Source organism: Tinamus guttatus, unplaced genomic scaffold (genome assembly GCF_059628265.1).
Source record: "Tinamus guttatus ecotype Peru unplaced genomic scaffold, ASM5962826v1 Tinamus_guttatus_pri_ptg000867l, whole genome shotgun sequence".
NCBI classification, from domain to species: domain Eukaryota; kingdom Metazoa; phylum Chordata; class Aves; order Tinamiformes; family Tinamidae; genus Tinamus; species Tinamus guttatus.
Window position 1 is genome coordinate 195,903 of NW_028289401.1, and position 19,600 is coordinate 215,502.

General features: G+C 42.2%; 1 protein-coding gene across 1 annotated transcript; it reads left to right on the top strand.

The window, feature by feature from the left end:
* The first annotated feature begins 986 nt into the window (after positions 1–986).
* LURAP1L (leucine rich adaptor protein 1 like) lies at positions 987–19,168 on the top strand. Its single transcript, XM_088537865.1, has 2 exons — positions 987–1,199; positions 18,789–19,168. The coding sequence occupies exons 1-2, from the start codon at positions 1,008–1,010 to the stop codon at positions 19,161–19,163; spliced, it is 567 nt and encodes a 188-aa protein (XP_088393991.1). The 5' UTR covers positions 987–1,007; the 3' UTR covers positions 19,164–19,168.
* The last annotated feature ends 432 nt before the right edge of the window (positions 19,169–19,600 follow it).

Consider the following 19,600-nt stretch of genomic DNA (forward strand, 5'->3'; position numbering starts at 1 on the left):
AAAGCACAGTTGGACCTCCCTTATAATGTGCTTTTTGTACAACAGGATGGTTGTATGCTCTAGCAATGGTGAAATAAAACATCTATTTAACAAGATGTTCACACAGGCACAGTTCACACAGGAGATGCATCGATATGATATTACTGATTTACAAAATGGCACTAATCAGTGTGAATTCAAGGATGTGTTGCAAACTGTAGCTCAAAGAGCCTTGAAGAACACAGACCTTTGGGGCCTGCTTGGGCCTGTGCTGGGCTCCAGTTTGGCATGTGAGCCCGCTCCCACCTCTCCTTTCTCACAAGAAGGCTGATCGGACACGGAGTGAAGCAGAGCTCGGGGTGCGACTGCTCGCAGCCACGGGTTTATGCCTGAAAACGCTTTTTTTGTTGTTGTTTCTGCCCCCGGCACGTTGCAGCAGCACCCTGGGGATGGGGCGCAAGGGGCACGTCCCATGCTGCAGTCTGCACAGGCCACACCAGCCGCAAGCTTCGCTCTCCGAAGAGAAATAAAGGAAGGTGGATTTGTTTTGTAAATAAATGCAATAAATAATTAATAATTTGGGGGAGCAAGGGGGTGTGGGTGCAAACCCGCCTGCTGGCATTAATAAGAGTTATGCTGGCTGCGCACGGTGTGCAATGGTGGAGTTTGGGAGAGTTTGAAGTTACTTGCTTTTTATTTATTTAAGTTTATTCCCCCGCCTCCCCGCACGCACTGTGGTGGGGAAGGGGGCGGGGCAGCCCCGGGCGGGGCGGGCCGCGCCTCTTCTCGGGGCATTACGGTAGGCGGGCGGCGCCGCGCCCCTTCCACCTGCCGGCGGCCCTTAAAGTGGCGGCGGCGGCGCGCGATGACTCGGGCCGAGGAGCCGCTGCCGCCCGACCCGCTCCCGGTGCCGCTGGGCCGGCCCCGGCGGGCGCCGCCCGGCGGGGGCGCGGGCACGGGCGCGGGGAGGCTCCGCGCCCTCGTGCCGGCGGCGCGCGGCCGCCCCTAGAGCGGTGCCGCTCGCGGCCATGGAGGCCGGCGCCTCGCCCGACCTGCGCGACGTGGAGCTCAAGCTGGGCCGCAAGGTGCCCGAGAGCCTCGCGGGGCCCCTGCGCGGCGAGGCCGCCCCCGGCCGCGCCGCCGCCGCCGCCGCGCCCCGCCGCCGCCGCGCCGCCCTCGCGCGCCTCGAGAGCAAAGTGCTGCTGCTGCGGCAGGAGATGGTGAGTGCCGGCCCGCGGCGAGGCGCGGCGGCCCGTCCTGGCACGCTTTCGCCGTGTTTAGTTTGCAGCCCGTGACTTGCCTCCGCTGTCGCGGCGCAGGTGCTGGTCGTGCCTCGTGCGGCACCGCCCCGCAAGAAACTTTTGAGGATGCTGCGGGCGGGCCTCGCGTGTTTCTTCGTTTGTTTTGGAAGCGGGGAACAGGAACGCGCAGGGAGGCCGCCGTGCCCGGGGCAGCGCGGCGCCGCGCGGACACGCGCGCTCCCGGCGGCCGCGGCCTCCCCGCGCGGCGGCCTCGGCCCTGCTCGGGTGCGGGTTTTGCCGGCATCCCGTCGGGGTGACTTACACAACCCCCCTGGGGCCGTGCCACGGGCAGGGCGAGGGGCCTCCCGGCCCACGGGCCCCGCGTGGGCCTCAGCGCCGCCTCCCCGGGGACGGGGCGTCCCCAGGGCTCAGCACCGAGGTGCTGGTGACCCCGGTCCCCGGGGGAGGCAGCTCGTGTGAGCTTGTGCCGTGGCGAGGGCTTGGAGCGGCGCTGGCAGCTGCCGGCGTGCGGCATTTCCAGGTGTGATGGTCACTGTGAGGTAACTCTGTGAGCGGCTTTGACAAAAGCTCCACGCTGCCTGCATCCGTCGTGTTTATTTTGTAAGCTTTAATCATGCACAGGGTTTGCAAAGCGAGCTGTGTGCAGCGCGTAGCATGAGCACGCGACGGGCAGTGGCAATGCAAAGGAAACCAGCAAGGTAGGAAAGGAGACAAGCAAGGGTGCTCTGCATGGAGGTGTAGCCACAGTGAGGCCTTCCCCGGGACAAAAGGTCATGGAGTGACTTGCCCTCATCACTTCTTACTTCCATGCTGGACCCATCTTCACCTGTTTCACACTTGAAAACTCAGTGTCGTGATCTTCATGTTGCCCCTTCTTGCTGCCCGCAGTACGAACACTTTCATGCATCTTTTAGCCTTAACAGCCTTGGTCCCTCCTGTACTCTAATCTCTGACTTGCCTACCACAGCTGGGCTGACTGTGCTCTGTAAAGGGAGTTCTCCTTAGATCCTCTCCCATTTGGCTGCTGTTCTGCATGTGCCAACCAAGTTTCTTCTCTGATAACTGTTCTTCATAAAAGGTGAAGTACAGGAACTCTGTCAACACCTTTCTTTGTGCTGTCAGCTCCTTCCCCTACCCCAAAGTTTAAAAGCATCATTTTTGGTTCCTCTCTGCTCTCCTTAACATCACTAACAGATTCTCCTCATTCCCAAGGATCTTCATGTTGTTCTTCAATCTCTATTTCTTCTGCAGTCATAGTTCTTCAGTGTAAGAGCAATATCCCTCCCTCAGGTGGAAATTATGCCATTTCTTGCAAAGTGGAAGTTTCAGCAGGTGGTTTGATCTAAAGGTGTTTTTAGGGGCCTACCTTCTCTATCCTGGGCAAAACGCAGAGGTAAATTAATCTTTAGGTCTGATCTGTGTTAGTCTGAGTGCAAGGATCTGTTTTTTCACCCTCACGGGGCTCTCTGTACATTAGTCTTAAAACAGTCAAAACTTGTTATCCAGCTTCTTTTTATTTCACTGATATTTGTAGCATATCATTTAAGCTTTGAGAGGTCTATTATATGAAGAGATGTAGTTTATATCTGATTCAGTGATAAGCAGGTACAAAAAAAGGACAAAATAAGTTCAGAAGGCAACAGGTCAGCTTTTGCAGTTGCCAGCTTCTGTAGCCTGCTTGCTGAACTTCAGATGCACATCTGTATGTTTTTGTTTAATCACTTCAGGCTTGGGACAAGCCTTTTTATAAGCATTTACAAAGCAACATTATTGGGACTCTTCTTTCCTATCTGTGTATGGAAAACTTTAGTGGTTGGTATACAGTATCTTGATCTGTGAGGCTGGTCAGTTCTGTCCCCATATATTCATTTTATTTTTTGATGTTAATTAAGATAGTTTGGGCTCAAATAGGGTTTTTTTTCTTTAGCTTGGCTTCATACAAGTTGTGCAGTTATGCCCCTCTACTATTGCTGATTACTATGCCTGCACTGACAAATTTTAGCTACACTTGACAGAGAAATTTTATAGATATTTCATTAGTATGTTTTGACTTCCTGTTACTGTATTTAACCATAGTGATCCCAAAGCTCTAGGCTGTTAACTATGTTCCTTTATCTCATCCCAAGCTGGCTGTTACAAGATACCTCTGTGTTCAACTGATTTCCACTTTACAGCCCTTGATACTAGAGAATGAGGCAACCTGTGTGAATCTTTTTACACTGCCTGGGAATAGATATCAAGCCTTATCACAGGAAATGTGTCATCTTCCCAGTGAACAGAGTAAATTCAGTTCCACAGGAATGGAGGGAGGTAGAATTTGTGCTCCTTTAAAAACAGAGGACCATCTTCTTTCCTGACAATGCAGAGTTTGTCCTTCAGAGTTGAAGGAGGTTGTTCCATTCTTCTAAACATGTAAAATAAGAAAAAACAAAGCTTAATTAACTGAGCAACATCTGCCAGATGGTCCTGAGGAACAGCTATGTGGTGGAGGTTTTGATACCGCTGCCTCACCAAGATGCCATGTGCTTGGAAGAGAATGAAGGGAATTACAGAAGTGATTACCTATCACATGTCATCTGTTGCAGGAGCCTGTCCAGAGATAAGCACACTATCATGCCCATCTTTGACTTGGAAATGATGCTTTTGATTGTAAGCTAAAGCACCTGACAGGTGGGTGGTAAATGTGGGGAAATGCGGTGTCTGCTGACTCAAAGCCTCAGGCTTGCATCTTGTTTCCTTAGTTTATTTTTCCATTCAAGAGAACTGTTCTTTTTTTCCCCAGGCCTCACTTTGCTCATAGTTGGTCACATCATACACAAACACTCATGAGTTATATTTCTTAAGGGGTGAACTTTCTTGGCTAGGCCTCCTTGCCCAGCTGTGTGTTGTGTTTTCCCACCCAAACTCGGTGCTAAGCCCGTCAGCTAACAGGAGTAGCAAGCTGTGATTGCCAGAGTGGGTTATACCACTGTGCTTTAATCAACTTAGAATGGGATAAATACCTGTTCTGAAGCCTGGGCTGCTGGCTTGTCTTCTGATTCACAACATCTATAACTAATCAAAGTAAGATTTTTCCTTCAGACTGTGTAGTACAGGTTTTTCCACAATCAACTTTTTATTGCCATCTCGAATGCTTAAAAAAATGAACAGAATAGTCTCTGTAACTTTAGTGCAATAAGAGTAGTATACTTTGCCTAGGAATACTTCAGGCAAAAAGGTCTATTACATTTTGGGAGATAGGGAGAAATAGCAGTGTTGGAGCATTTACGTTGACCCTGTTGAAGCTTTTAAATGAGGTTTTGAATGAGAACACTCCTGAGGAGCAAGCATGGCTGGCAAGTTCGACCTGGCGAAACAGCTATTCTGAAAACAGAAGTTTTTAGGGGTGAGATGCTAAAGTGGAAACAATCCTATGGCCAGGAAAATGTAATTGTATGTGTCAGAATTAGACTAAAGCTATGGAGACAATGGTGTGTTGCCTATAACCAGTTGATAATTGAACCCCTTCCTCTGCCTTGCTCCAATAGTTCTGCTTCGATATTTTAGTGTAAATATTTTTGAAAGGCTAATTAAAACAGAGCACTGATAAAATGAAGAAGGACTAATAATGCTTTGTACTGACCAGAATTAAGGCAAATATGTTCATTATACTGCCAGTTCTTCCTCCCATTACACACACTCACATGCTCCTAAAGCATATTCATTAGCCTTTAAATGAAGGCACAGGCTGGAGAGCATAGTAATTCTGCTTTACCCAGTTCTTAAGTTTGAACAACTTCAAATTCACTTAGATTTATAAGATGCACACTTGGGGTTCTACCTGGCTTCTCAAAAGAAGCTTTATAAAAAGTAAACAACTTGTCTTGAAACATCTTTAACACTCAGTACAGGCTGCTGCACTCACTCATTCTGTATGATAGCATCAATTGACTTAATTGAAGCCAAGATCTGGTTCAATGTGTCTAGTCAGCAGTGCAGAGATGTGTATCATATTATGGTTTTCTGTTAGATTAATTGGAATTTTTACTTTAAAACTTGATTGTAGATAAAATCTTAAATATGAAATTACTATGGGCTAAAGCTGTGTAGGAGGGTTTGATTAACCTTGGTTTCTTGGTGAGCAGTTATTCAGTGAATCCTTAAAGTGAGGCTCCTCACAGTGCTAAGAAGGAGGAATACACTTCACTGAAGAAGCTTGTAATTTTTGTTCTCACTGGAAAGTTTGCTTTCATACCATGTTATTTTCATGCTGTGGTGGAGGAGTTTGTAATCTTGGGATGTAATATAGATCAGGTATTTAATTTGGACTGAAGTATGAGGATTGATTGTGAACAGCAACATTAGCCCAAGCTGGCTTTGACTGATTAGTTCACTGGGTGTTGGGAGGAAAAAAGTAAATAAGTAAGTCTGTAAGACTTTTCATATGTCCTTCTTGTTGTTGAGGTCTGGATGTTGGTAGCTTAAGCTGTTCTGTTTTGTTGTCCTATGGCCTGTGATTGTTTTCAAGCACAGTTTTGAAATATCATCCTTCTCATCAAAAAACTTCAGCTATTGCCAAAGGCAACCATAGCAGTAAGACTAGAAAAAGCTTCAAATCTTGGTCATTTCAGCTATGCAAAGGAGGCAAAATTCAAGGAAGAGATTAACAAATAAAATAACTCTTTAGTGCAGAGTGCAGAGGAGAGGATATTCCTGCACATCTGTACTTGGCAGTTAGAGAGGAGAGCTTGTGGTCTTATCAGATGCATAGCTACAAACCAGATCTAGCCAGGAAATCTTGTGTGCCTGCACTGGCCATGGTAACACTGTTTATGAACTAATCTTGCCTTGCAGCTGTGGTGCTGTCTCAGCTTGATTTTGATATGTAAAAAGCTTATTGCAGGGAGCTTTGTGGCTGCTGGAGTGACCTTGCTATCCCTAGGGCCAGGTTACCTCACTTGTCTGTGGCAAGCTGAAGCAGTGCTAGGAATAAACAGAGACAGTATTTCTTTATGTTTCCATTTAAATAGCATTTAAATTTCACTTAAATAATATGTTTCCATATTGCTTTGCTATCTGTAGAAGAGAGCAAGAAGATGTCTAGAAAGCAGAAGGCTAAAACGCTTAATTCGATAGCTGATGAATTCACAGCTGTATAGCGGGTTCTGGCAAACAAAGGCATCGCTAAAGACGTTTCCTCCTATGACTCTTGGCACTGTTTTGTCAAGTGACCAAGAGTGAGGGATATTGGTTTGATTTACCTAACACAGTAAACTTGGTTTCTCATGTTTTTAACATGTTGTCTCTAATACTTGTTTACAGCTTAGCTATCAAGATATGTCTTTCCATGTCTGCCTGTCTCCAGCGAGAACTGGTCTGGGCCCAAGGTGACCAGTGGGCTCTTTACCACAGCCTGTGACACTGAACTTCCTTGAGATATGAAAAACTAGTCAACAGCATACCTGTGTAGCTTGTCAGCTTCACAAGGTACTTGACTCAGGCATTCATTGTGCTGTAAACCGGCTCACCGGTGCAATTTTGGAAGTTTTAAACAAGTCAGCTTACTTTTAACAAATCCAGAAGCAGATTTGAATGGTCAGTTATTTCATAAATATGATGTGCAATATTCAGGCCATGTCTTTCTTACACAAGGGAAAAAGTGGTTGAGGATTCCTTCCCTCAAAGCCACTCCAAAGAACGTTTTACTGCTTTCCTATAAGGAAGTAAGAGGACATCCTATAATATCAGAAAAAAAAGTGTATATGTGTATGTATATTTATATATATATATATCTCAGGTGCTCAAGTTAACTGCTGTGTTTTGTTGGACTATGCAGGGCTTCTCCCTGGGCTTCTGCTGGCATGATGAGGAGAATGAGACGCAGCCATGCAGCCCAGTGTCAGCAGTCAAATCCATCTCCTCCCTCCCTGCCAACCTGGAAACTCTTAATGCTTACGGCTTGTCATGGGAACAATATGACACATTTGTTAATTAATGGGAAGCACAAGCGAGTTAAGTGGGTATGGAAAGTTATCTGAGTATTGTTTGCTGTGAAATGAATTTCTCTGTACTGTATGGCCCTGCTGAGTATTGTACTAGGTGAGGTGAAAGTATTTAGTGCAAGTAAAGCAGTGTTAAATTGCTGTTTAACTATTGGAAGGTTTAGTTTCTATAAACACTGTGCTGGCTTAACTTATATTTTTATTCACTGTTATTAGAAACCAGAGGCATTCATAACTTAAATGTTTCCAGAAGGAGTATTACCACATATCTGCTTTAACTGAGCCCTCTCTATAAGGAGATACACATCCAAGAATTAGTGTAACAAAAGGTTGAACATTTCTAAAATTCCATGTTTTGAGCCCATGGTAGAAAAAAGGAAGAACAGCTATACTGTACTATATATATGTATATTTTTGCATATGTTTTCAGGGCCTGACTGCTCCAGTCCTAATTACAAGATAAATATATGAAGCATTTTTATATATACAAAAGCAGGACTTGCATCAGTTTTCTACCTGTACAAAAATCTAACAAAGCTAATAGTTATAATTCATTTTGGGAGAAGACTAACAAATAAGCTTGGAAAGAGGCCTGTGGAATGCCTGTGGAATACCATTCCACAAACCCTGACTTTGTTTTCTAGGTTTGTACACTAATGGTAAAGGTGGTTTTCTGTGTTGGACAAAGCCAAAAGTGTATTTGGATAAAAGAATGATAGTGCAGTGCTTTTTGCGTAGTTTAGTGCTTTCCTTGATCAGGAAGCTCTTCTAAATAACCAAATTTGGATCGATGTGTGCAAAAACTTGACAACTGTGGGTACTCATTCTGGGAGCCCTTGCAAGTTTTGACTTGGATTGCGCTGGGCTTCACAAAACTGTACAGGTAGATGAGAAGCACACGTGAAAATGGGGGTTAGCCACTGTAGTCATAATCAGTTAGTGTAACCATACATCTTAGGAGGATTTGTCCTCGCACTGAAGTGCTTTTGTCACAAGCAATGCCATGCGGCATGTGCAGTGTTTGGCAGTTTGGAGGAAAAATCTGCAAGTCTTTTAAGAGCAGAGGAGAAGCCCTTTTTGGAAGAGAATAGCAGCACTACTAGCATGCCGAAACAGCACTGATTTTGTTCAGCGTGAAATGCCAGTGGACTTTATGCCCTCCTGCTGCCCCCGTGCCATGGGTGAGAGGTCTGTCCTTGGAATGGTGCATCCAGTCCATGGAGCTGCAGCGCTTGTTTGCCCCATAGGCAAAGGTCAGGTACCAACAGCAGCTGTGAATTCCCTGGAGCAGACTGGCAATCCTCCCATTTTCAAGGAAAATGTAGTCATGACCCAGACAACAATGTGGTGGTCAGGCCTTTCTTTCTCTGGTGACTTTTCCCTGAATCACAGAGTGGTTGAGGTTGGAAGGGGCCTCTGGAGATATCTAGCTCAACCCTCCTGCTCTAGCAGGGACCCCCAGAGCATGTGGCACAGAGCAATATCCAGGCAGGTTTTGAAGATCTCCAGAGAAGGAGACTCCACAACCTCTCTGGGCAGCCTGTTCCAGGGCTCTGGCACCCTCACAGGAAAGAAGTTCTTCCTCACATGGAGGTGGAACTGCCTGTGTTTCAACTTGCACCCGTCACCCCTTGTTCTTATTGCTGAACACAATGGAGGAGAATTTTGCTCCTCCTCCCTACAATCACCCCTCAGGTATTTGTACATGTTGATCAGATCACCTCTCATCCTCTTCTCCAGACTAAACAGGCCCAGCTCACTTAGTCTTTCCTCATAAGACAGATGCTCCAGTCCCTTAACCTTAACCTTAACCTTAACCATCTTTGTCGCTCCACACTGGACCCCCTCTAGAAGCTCCACATCCTTCTTGTCCTGGGGAGCCCAGAACTGCCCCCAATACTCCAGGTGCGGCCTCACCAGAGCTGAGCAGAGGGGCAGGATCCCCTCCCTTGACCCTGCTGGCAATGTTCCTCCTCCTGCAGGTCAGGATCCCATTGGCCTTCTCAGCCACCAGGGCACATTGCTGCCTCATGGTTAACTTGGTGTCAGCCAGGACTCCCAAATCCCTCTCCACAGAGCTGCTCTCCAGCAGGTCAGCCCCTAATCTGTCCTGGTGCCTGGGGTTATTCCTCCCCAGGTGCAGGACCCTGTGCTTCTCCTTGTTGAAAGAGAGATGCCTTCTCCTTTTTTCCCAGGAGAGGTTCCTCTCCAGCCTGTCCAGGTTCCTCTCAATGGCCGCAGCAAGTCTATTCAGGCCAGTGGAATTTGGTCTTGATAGTAGTGATAAGTAGTCTGTGATGAGCCATAATAAAGCAATGATGTCCCAGTAGTGTGCTATATAGAAGTCTTTGCTGAGAGGTTTTTATATTAAAAAAAAAAAAAAAAGGCAAAATGGTGTAGGGAAAACTGAGATCCACACGAGGTAGGATGGACAACACTTATTAGAAGAGGGATGCAATGATATGGAAGGCTGGGGTACAGAGTGCCTGTTTTTTCCCTGAAAGTTTGTAGTGCATGATCTATTACTGCTGCTGTCTTCTGTTTAGGATTTCTGTTTGTTTAATTTTTAGCAAATACTTTTGCATTGTCTGAGTAATCAGGTCTTTGAATTGCAAAAATTGATTATTTTTCTGTGTTCTGTATGAGTGTTAAGTGTATTCTGTTGGCTTCCTATATGAAAAATGCCCTAGACTGCAGCATCCTGCAGTCATTCTTACTGGCCAGACTCAGCATTTCAGCTTTCTAGAAGTGTGACTAGTTTCCTGTTGGCTTCTAGATTTTTGGCTGCCAGCTGTTTGTGGTGGTGTTATTTGTTTTTGTAACAGGTGAGAAACTATGCTTAGTTTAGTTCTATCTGGAATATTAGGAGAGTATTTTTGTTTGAAATACTTGAAATAAGCAAGTTAGTTTCTTGAAGTCAGTATCTTGAAAGGTTGATTAGACCGAGGGGGGAGATTTGAATGAAACTTTTGATGAAAATAAAAATACGCCACCCCTCACACATCTGAAAAATATCCACTTTTTAATTGTCCCAAAAGTTTTCTTTGCTTTTTAAATATATTTTTTTGGTATGATGTTGAATATTTTCATTCACTGAGTTTGAAAACACTTTTATTAGCATAGCTACATTATTTCCCTCCTTTTTCACAGAGAAAATGCAGTTATCAGCTAATTTATCTCCTATTAGCACTGCTTTAACAGAGAATTCAATATGATAATTACAAGGTTGGCCTGAAGTTCCTTTTTATTCTTATTCAGTTAAACTTTCAATAACTGAGATGAGAGTTTGAATTTTGTAAAGATTAGGCTGTAAATTTTTTTAAAAAAATCTTTTAACAGGGTAATCTCCAGGGCCACAGAATTATTGCAAACAGAATTCCACTTTGAATTCTGGGGAGATATGGACAAAGATTTGATTTTTTTCTTTTTTTTTTCTTCCTTTTTTTTTTTCTTATGTGTCTCTCTAGTGCTATTGTGAAACTAGACTTGGATTTCAAGAGTATTCAGAGTTGTCTCTGGTTACTAATATTCTCATGTTCTAATTCTGACATGAATAAAACAAGTGCCCCCCGCTTCCTGCCCCCCAACATTAAGAAGTTGAGGATCTCTCTTACGTAGGGAAAAGCACCGTTTTCACACATCGGGTATATTTGCAAGCAATACCTGTTATCTTTCTCTTCTGTTGTTCCATGCTTTTGATCATACTTGCACAGTGTTAATATTTAAACCAATTAGGTTTACAGGGATGAGCAGGGTTGGAGCCCTCAGTCACCTAACCTAATTCAGAAACCAACAGATTTTCTGCAGTATTTCAATACGCCTTTTTTAAGAGCATGATTAGGTCAAGACAGACTTATGTAAGGCAGTGAGTTAAGCCTGCTATATATAAAATCCACCAAAATAAATCTACATGTGCTCTTGAGCCTTGGCGCTGCCCTCTGCTCGTGGAGAAGCATTGCACAGGCCCATGTTTTGGCTGAGCCCAGACGCAGCCCAGCGATTCTGTGGAGATTCTATCTAGTATAATGATTTTTGACATCAGCCGCCGTTTCCTGATGCTGCTGCGTATTGACCCGAGTGCTCGATGTGGTGTTACCACATCTGCCAGAAAGCATGGGTCCCTATCAGGGATTTTCCTGGACGTTTTCACCTCTGTCACAGGAGATATGTTTGTAAGGTCAGATGTTGCTTTTAGAATAGCACTGTGTGATATTTAGAAATGTTCACAAAAGTCTTAATAATGCATTAGAAGCTTTCTATTCAAACAACTACTCATCTCTGTCTTTCAGTGTTAATTCAACTGTGTTTTATAATAATTGGTAGTTTCCTTTATGTTTATTCATCCTTTTGAGGATGGAAATTTACCCCTCTAAATGCTATGGCCTTTCAGTATTTTAAGAGCTAATTATCTCTTACTTCATTTGAGGAGGAGAGTGAAGGAATAGAGGCTTAACTACCCTTTATTCTTCCCCGCTGTTTGCTGTGTATAGCTTTTATAGATAGTGTATATATATCCTGTTTTCACTCCAGTAGTAGCCATCATGGATATTTAAGTTTAGCTTCTTTCTTCTTACAGTAAGAACAAAAAAAAAAACCCAAAATGATTTCCCTTTGAGAACCTTGTATCAATGAGAACCTTCAGCACACAGGATAACTCAAACAGTATAATGTTAAAACCAAAATAATGTTTTTGTACTCTACTGAATGAATTATCCTAATCCTCCAGATGTTGCTAGGTATTAAAGGAAATGGCAGACTTCCCAAATACTTTCCAGAAAAGGATCATGTAAACACCAAGGAGGAGGAAGAAAATGCCCTGAGAACCACCTTTTGATTACAGAAATAATACAACTTGATGGAGTCAAGGGTGTGTGTTCTTGTTAAGCTCAATTAGTGTGTGTAAAAACAGTGCACCAAAATAGAGTGATGAAAGGGAAATGTGAATCACTAATATTATAATTTGCTATACTAGCCTGTAACCATACTGACAAAATATTTTGTTCATACATTTGCAAAAAATATGAAACCTGCTCTTTAAAAGACTCTCAGTGCTGACTGAGCTAACTTACTGTTTCACAGGTTGCTCAGGCACATAATTATTTTGGAAGTGTCTCAAATTTGACCTGCGTACACCCTTACTTTAGTCAAAGACTAGTTGGTTTTATGATTTCTGTAGGTGCTTTTTCTTTCTCTGGCACTAGGTAGAGTTCTGCTTACAGAAAAACTTCAACTACTTTAGTGGTGTGGGGGTGTGTTTTTTGTTTTGTTTTTTCTCCTTTACTGTCTCTCCTTCCTAGTAGAAAAGCACTGTTCACAACACTGTTAACACTGTCACCAAGTTCTGTAGAAGTATTTGTGATAAGCATTTTGCTGTGGAAGTGCAGTGGGTTGAAAAGACACTATCGTCAGGCTAGAGGTTCTCTTCAAACTAACAAGGTCAAGGGGGCAGACAGAAACTGGAGACTTAATGACCGCTCATTTTCAGCAAGAATTTAAGTGAATGTAGAAAATACTGCCTGAAATTCTACTATGAGGTTTTAAACTGCTTTGGAATTTTCAAGAGGAATGAGATGTCCAAAGGCCCAGTTTCCCTTGCAGTGTATTCTTAAATTCTTTTCCTGCTATAAATAATGCTCTCTTGTACAAAGGGAGACAACAAGTAAAATCAAGACTGCTTCTGTGACTTGCCAGAAAGTTTTTTTTTTTATCATTAATCATTATAGAAATGCAACTGAGAAAGGCCAATGTGTTTTGCTCTGGAGATCAGCAAACAGCAGTTACAAATCAGCTATAGATCCCATAAGTGTAGCTTTTGTATGTACTCTCACATTCTTGGAAGATTATCGACAGCCTAAAAAAAAAGAAAGAAAGAAATGGGAAAAGTGCTCCAGCAATATACTGTAATACAAAACTGTGCCGAAAGGTGATTGAAGTGCAAAAAGAAAACTATTGATCTAGGTATTTTCTCCATTGACTTAATTCACAGCAAGTGTCTGTTTTATGTAAGTGTTTGAGGCAAATCCCTCAGAGCAGAAACTCAGGGCCTACTATGCCCATTATTGACGCCAGTGACTCTTCCTGCTATAGATGTGTATTAAAATGATGAAAGAGGGTGTAGTGTTGAGTTGATCTGTCTAGTGTGAATTACTGCAAAGCGTGAATTGATCGAAGGCGTTTGGTTTTGCAGTGAGATGGACGAGGGGCTATCCCACCAGCACTGTGGTGTCTCTAGTAGGTGGAGGGCCCCTTCTAGCTCAGGACAGGTAATTCACCTGTGTTCTTGTCCTCTCTTGTGTAAACTCGCCCTGGCGTTCTGGCAGGTGGTGCTGAAGATTGTGTTCATGTTCAGAAGTCAGACTTGGCACACTGCTGCTTCATCTCGATCCTGAAATATTGTTGCCTGGAGTGGCTTAGTTATTTAAATAAAACCCCAAACTTTCTGATGGAATGGGACGGTGTTGAAGTAGGCAGTATTTCTGAACATGCTTATGTGCTAATTAAACTTCGATGGAACTTATGCTCAACCTATCTTCCGCTCAGCATCCTCTGGTTTTAATGAGAAGAATTTTGACTCTTCGTCTGTTATTTGCAGGCTTATTTTGTTTTGGATAAGCAGAAGTATTCTGCAGAAGTATTTCTTTACTCCATCGTGTTGAATTACTCTTCTCCCATTAACCTGCAAGTGATGCTTTTCATGTCTTTTCATGTTTTATGGCCGTTGCTTAATAAACAAGGTATATTTGTGTGACCATGCTGATCCCTGTTATAAATAGGTAACCCAGTGGCTTCAATCAAGCTATGCTTGCATTCACATGCTCTGAATTTGGCACTTTAAATCAGCTGCTGAGGGTCTGTTTACTGTTTTGCATCTAATCTGTTAGAGAGCTCGTTGGTGGTATAAGTTTTATATGCTCACTAGGTCTTTATCTGAAAAGACTGTATTTTCTCAAATATTTCACATTGGCAGTACTTTCACCTCTGTCCTTGAAAAGAATTGTTTTTAGTTATTTTTCAAATTTATACCCAGAATTTGTAATAGGAAAAGCGATACTTGGAAAAAAGTGGAGTAAACTTAGTTTTATGAAGAAAAATATTTCTTATAATTTAAAACAAATTCTACAGACTTTTTTATTAAAATTAAAATTATTTGTAGAATTTGTGTAATTCACTACTCTATGGAAGACTTTGGTAATCTGCCTTTAAAACATGAAAATGGGGAGATAGATATGGGAGCGTGACCATAAAGCTGAATAACAATGAATAACATGGGAAATAGAAGAAATAGAATGTGAAAATGGAAAGCTGTCTGACACACCCTAGAAAAAGGAAAACATCTGTAACATCATGAGCTGTTTTGATCACACAAGCCTATTTGGTGTGGAAAGACTGAGCTCGTTTAAAATTGTGTTTGGAAAGTGGTCAATACAGGTGGGTTGTAGATGCTACCATGGCTGTGGTTGCCATTTCATCAAGCCTCTGCATGTGCCATTTCATCAAGCCTCTGCATGTGCTTGTTCCCTCCTGCAAGACTGCTCATGCTCTGCATCTCCAGGCTGCGGTCACTGGGGCACTACATTTTGCTGCTGCTTCTTTCCACCTTCTGTTTCTTCTGGAGAATGTGTCTAAACTCATAGTGCTCCAGAAATGCAGGTCTCACACTATCCATCCCTCTCTGTGTTGCAATTCTTCCTTGATATCCCAGTGTGGGTATCCACTAAGGATCCTATGCAGTGTATCCCATCTATGAATTAAATCACTTCCTGAGTCCATTAGACTGTAAGTTTAGGTTTCTTGTCTTTCAGTGGCTTACTTTATTGTGCTCTGGCGAAATGATTTGTCTTGCAGGAAATATTTTTTTTTTTATTCAGGCTTGTTCATTTCCTTTCCCTTTACTATTGGGCACGTTACATCACACACATACAGGTGTTGAGGAAAATATGAAGCTAATATCTTTTACATAAACTTTGGAATATCTTTTCCACAGACCACATTTTATAGTTACTGTTAATATCCCTGCAACTTTCCTGTAGTTAAAAGAAGAGAAAGAAATCATGTGATCCTAGGAATCTAAAAGAAACCAAGCTGCAGAAAAGAACTAGTGTTGCAGATGTCTTTGACAGATCAAAAGGTTGTGGTGAATGGAATTTTTAACTCTGCCATATTTTGAGGGAAAGAGAACCTACTGTCTTTAAGCTGATTGGAAGTTAAATCTAAGAACATAGAGTAAGACAACACAAGTTTGTTCTGCCCATGGTCTGAACAGGTAAAGTACAACTTTGATCCAAGTGGAAGGGCCAGAGTAAGGACAGCTAATTGGTTTGGGTGATGCGTTGGCTCTAGTTGATACCTAGTTAGAACAGCCAATGTAAGAGGGTGATGGGAGGGAGGTGGTTAGGCCAGCCATCCCTTCCAGGCTGCAGATCTCATTGTGCATGAAAATGAGTCTGTTCTGTACAATTATGCTACTCAACCTTTGTGTTTCTCATCAGAAGGGAGCTCACTGCCACTACAGTTCGATTATTCCTTTAGCCATGAGCAGCTGCTCGCTGCTGAACATTTAAGATGCGTACTGGGGGTCTGCACTGTTAGGACTGCACAGACTAAAAGCTGAAGGATATAAAAGCTAGTCTGTAGCCAGAATTATTTATTTCCTCTGTCCCATCAAAAGTGCTTTCTAATGTGTGGTGCAAGTTTGAGAACTGATACATACACATATCTTCCCTATAATGGTGTCGTGCTCTACTTTTAACTCAAAAAAGCAGCTGCAAAAGCTGGTTTGAAATACCTATATTAGACATGAATCACTCTTATTATTTCTGAATTGCACCTGTTACTGTGCACAACAAATGGAGCTGTCAAGCATGATGAGTTTATATTGTGTTTAGTCACTTTAATTGGATCATCTTCCCCAACAGTTATGCTGGTTGCAGCTACACAAGTGAGCAGACACTGATGTGATTGTCTCTGGAATGAAATAGATAAGACGCAAGAAATGCCATAGTAACGTTTTTATGTTATCAAGCAGACGATGGAGCCAACCTTGTTAAAGAAAGATGACACTTGGTGGACACTTTTTAGTGCTTGTTTTTGGAAAAGCACACACTTCATAACAGAGACTTAACACTAAGTGGCAGCTTGGAGGAGGAGGACCCAAGTCAGCAGGAATGCAAAGAATTACTCATAATAAGGCTGTTCTGCACAATTCTGAAGCTGTGGGTGTATTTAGAGCAAGAAATGGTGTCCTGTCAGCCGAGTCTGCAATACATGAGTTGTCCCCTTTATCTAAAAGTGACTTGTTGGTGCTACTGCTGTTACACATACCCTTAATCAGCCTTTTGGGAAATTACTGTTGCCTTTGGGGAAGTTGGATGTTCCCAAACTTGCACATGCTGAAGTTGCAGTTGAGAACCGGGGTAATTTGCTGCTATCCCGATAGCAGCGGAGCAAATGGTGTACAGTGATTTATGGGTAGCAATGGGGGAGGAGGCTTGAGCAAGAGGGTTCGGAAATGGTCCATGTACTCCCAAATTCTTACATCTGAAACAGTAATAGATTGGCAGATTTATTAAAACCATGAATGCTGGTGCTATTTCACACAGTATCAAATCAACTAAGTCTTGTGACACTGGAATGAGGATAATTCAGAAGTTATTTCTGTGATGAGGAGAGGAGACTGGGCATACATATAGGAGGTAGATGAACAGTCTGATCCTAGCAAAGTTTGAAATATCTTCTGTAATATCTAACAAACAGAATAATAATTTTTAACATCTGTGTCAGGTCTGCATTATTTAGGATATCGAGAAGAATTTGGCATTGAAGTATGGAAAGAACTAGGTTCAAATAGTACTCTTGGCAAAACAAGATAGAGCACTTGCTTCCTCAGAATACAAATTTCACTCCAGTCCAGCGTGAATGAACAATACAGATGCTATATTTATATGTAATATTTGCACATAAGGCTTGGGGAAGATCATAAAATGTCTGTTGTGTGACATAACAGATATGATTTACGTTCCTCCTTATTTCTCAGTTGAGTAAATTCTGGATTTTGAATCAATAACTGAAAGTTAAGTGCCCTATAGAAGCAAAGTATTTGGAATATGCTCTCTATCAGACATTGGCACACAAATTTTCTTTCAAGAAATGCATTCAAATTATACATAAGTGAAATTATTTTCTAAATACATATGCTAAGTCAGTTTAATTAGCATGATACTTCCATACATTGGAGTCCCATATTGGCATTGGACTTTTGTCAGCGTTTTCAAATGTGCATGTGCAATATTGCTACTATACCAGAACTGTTCCTCTGGGGCTGTTTTGACCTCTGAAATGAGGAGACTGGGTTGTCATCTCAAACACTAAGTACTGAGGAGCTGCAAGAAAGGTCTGCAGACTTGGTTGTCACAGAATCAATCACGGATTTTCTGATGAGGATTCGGTTCAGACACTCTTGCATGACTGCAGAGCTTCCACTAAAGAGCCAGCCTTGTTTCACAAGCTCCCGTGTTGGATGGGACTAGCTTTTTGCTGGCTGTAGCTGACGTGTAAGCAAACCTTGAGTCATGATCAGTTTCTCCAGTTACCTCTTCAGTATTTTCACTAATTCCATGTGGTAAATAGGAGGTTCCACAAAATTTCTTGGCTGACAATCACTGTGTTTAATGTGAAAATCAATAAAACACTTGGGCCTCACCTTTCTTTTAGCATCGCACTGTGGAAATCTGCGTAAAACAGTATCTTGCTAAGTAAGTTTGTTAATTAAAGCACACCAGGTTACTTAGATTTTCCTGTAAAATTAATTCCGTAATAGTCCAGTGCCTTAGCATAGAAACATCTGTGTGTGTGCACCAACCAGCACAATTAAGTTACAGCATAGGGCTTTATGCTTGCTGTGCATTTGGTATTCAATTATGTCTTTCAAATTTTCAGTGTTTTTGTTAATGTGTAGTTAGTTTTCAACTATGAAATAATAACCTCAATCTAACCTGAGTTTAAATCACTTGAAATTTATGATTTCAGTAAATTGATATAACTCATATATATGTATACTGCAACTTGCAAGATAAACCTGAGTATAGTGGGGAAAAAGGGGTAAAGCAGCCCAAGTCTATTTCTGAATCACGCACATTTGCAAATTGTATGTTTTCATAATAGGCATAATAAGGATTACCCAAACAGCCATTGTAAGGAGAATTTGGAGAGAATACTGCCCAAATCTGACTGTAATTGTAACCAAAATGGGCTTAATATCTTGTTTCTCTCAGCTGTAAAAGGCTAGCCCAAAGAGTGGTAGTGGCAGCTGAGTTTTTCATCCAGTAACGTTGTACTACTGCGTGCACAAGTTCTGCAGTTGATTAAGTATAAAAATAATATTAATGAAACATATGGTCTGATCATGGTCCCACCTGAGCTATACTGAAAGCGTAAGAATTTTTTTTTAATTAATTACTTGAATAAATTTGTACAAGATGTGGAAAATACTCATTTATTCATTGCATCCAGCTATTTGAAGTTTGGTTGAGAAGACTGGGTAACATTTTTAATCACTTCTGCCTTGCAGGTTAATCTCCGAGCCACAGATGTGAAGCTTATGCGCCAGCTGCTCATCATCAATGAAAGCATTGAGTCTATCAAGTGGATGATTGAAGAGAAGGCTATTGCCAGCAGAGGCAGCAGTTTGAGTGGCAGCCTGTGCAGCTTGCTGGAAAGTCAGGACACATCTCTCCAGGGAAGCTGCAACAGTTTGCAAGACTGTAGTGATGGACTAGATGGAATATCAGTGGGGAGTTATTTGGACACGTTAGTGGATGATGTACCTGGTCACCAAACCCCCTCTGACGTGGACCAGTTCAGTGATTCTTCTCTTCTAGAGGACTCGCAGCCCATGCATAAGCATCCCAAAATTGATTCTGATGAGTACTACTGTTTTGGTTAATAAAACAAGTTTCACTGGGACACATGCACTTGTATTTATCCTTTTTCTTTGCTGCTATTTTATACCATGTGCAAAAAAAAAAAAAAAAAAAAAAAAAAAACAAACAAAAAAAAAACTTCTCTTGGAAGGAAAACCTACTTTTGATTCTGTTTTAAAACTTTTCTGTTTCTCCTAACACATTTTCTCCTAGGTGAGTTGTCTCCTTTTTCCTCCTCTGCTTTTTCTTAATTTATTGTTGCATTTTTTTCTTGTTTAATTTTTTTATGATGCGATATCTACAAGTTTTTGAAAGTGGTGAAGGAAAAGCTTTAGCTTTAAAATGAAGCATAGGGAAGTGAAAGTGTTAATTTTGTACTTGTTGGCAATAAAATGTCTTCTGATAACCCTATGTTGTGGTAAATTTTCTTGGTTACCAGGTTTTGCCTTTTCTCAAAGAC

Bases quoted from the DNA above. Each gene is read 5' to 3' on its own strand.
- LURAP1L (XM_088537865.1), top strand. From the start codon at position 1,008: ATGGAGGCCGGCGCCTCGCCCGACCTGCGCGACGTGGAGCTCAAGCTG. The intron at 1,200-18,788 runs GTGAGTGCCGGC...TCTGCCTTGCAG, and splicing joins TGCTGCTGCGGCAGGAGATG to GTTAATCTCCGAGCCACAGA.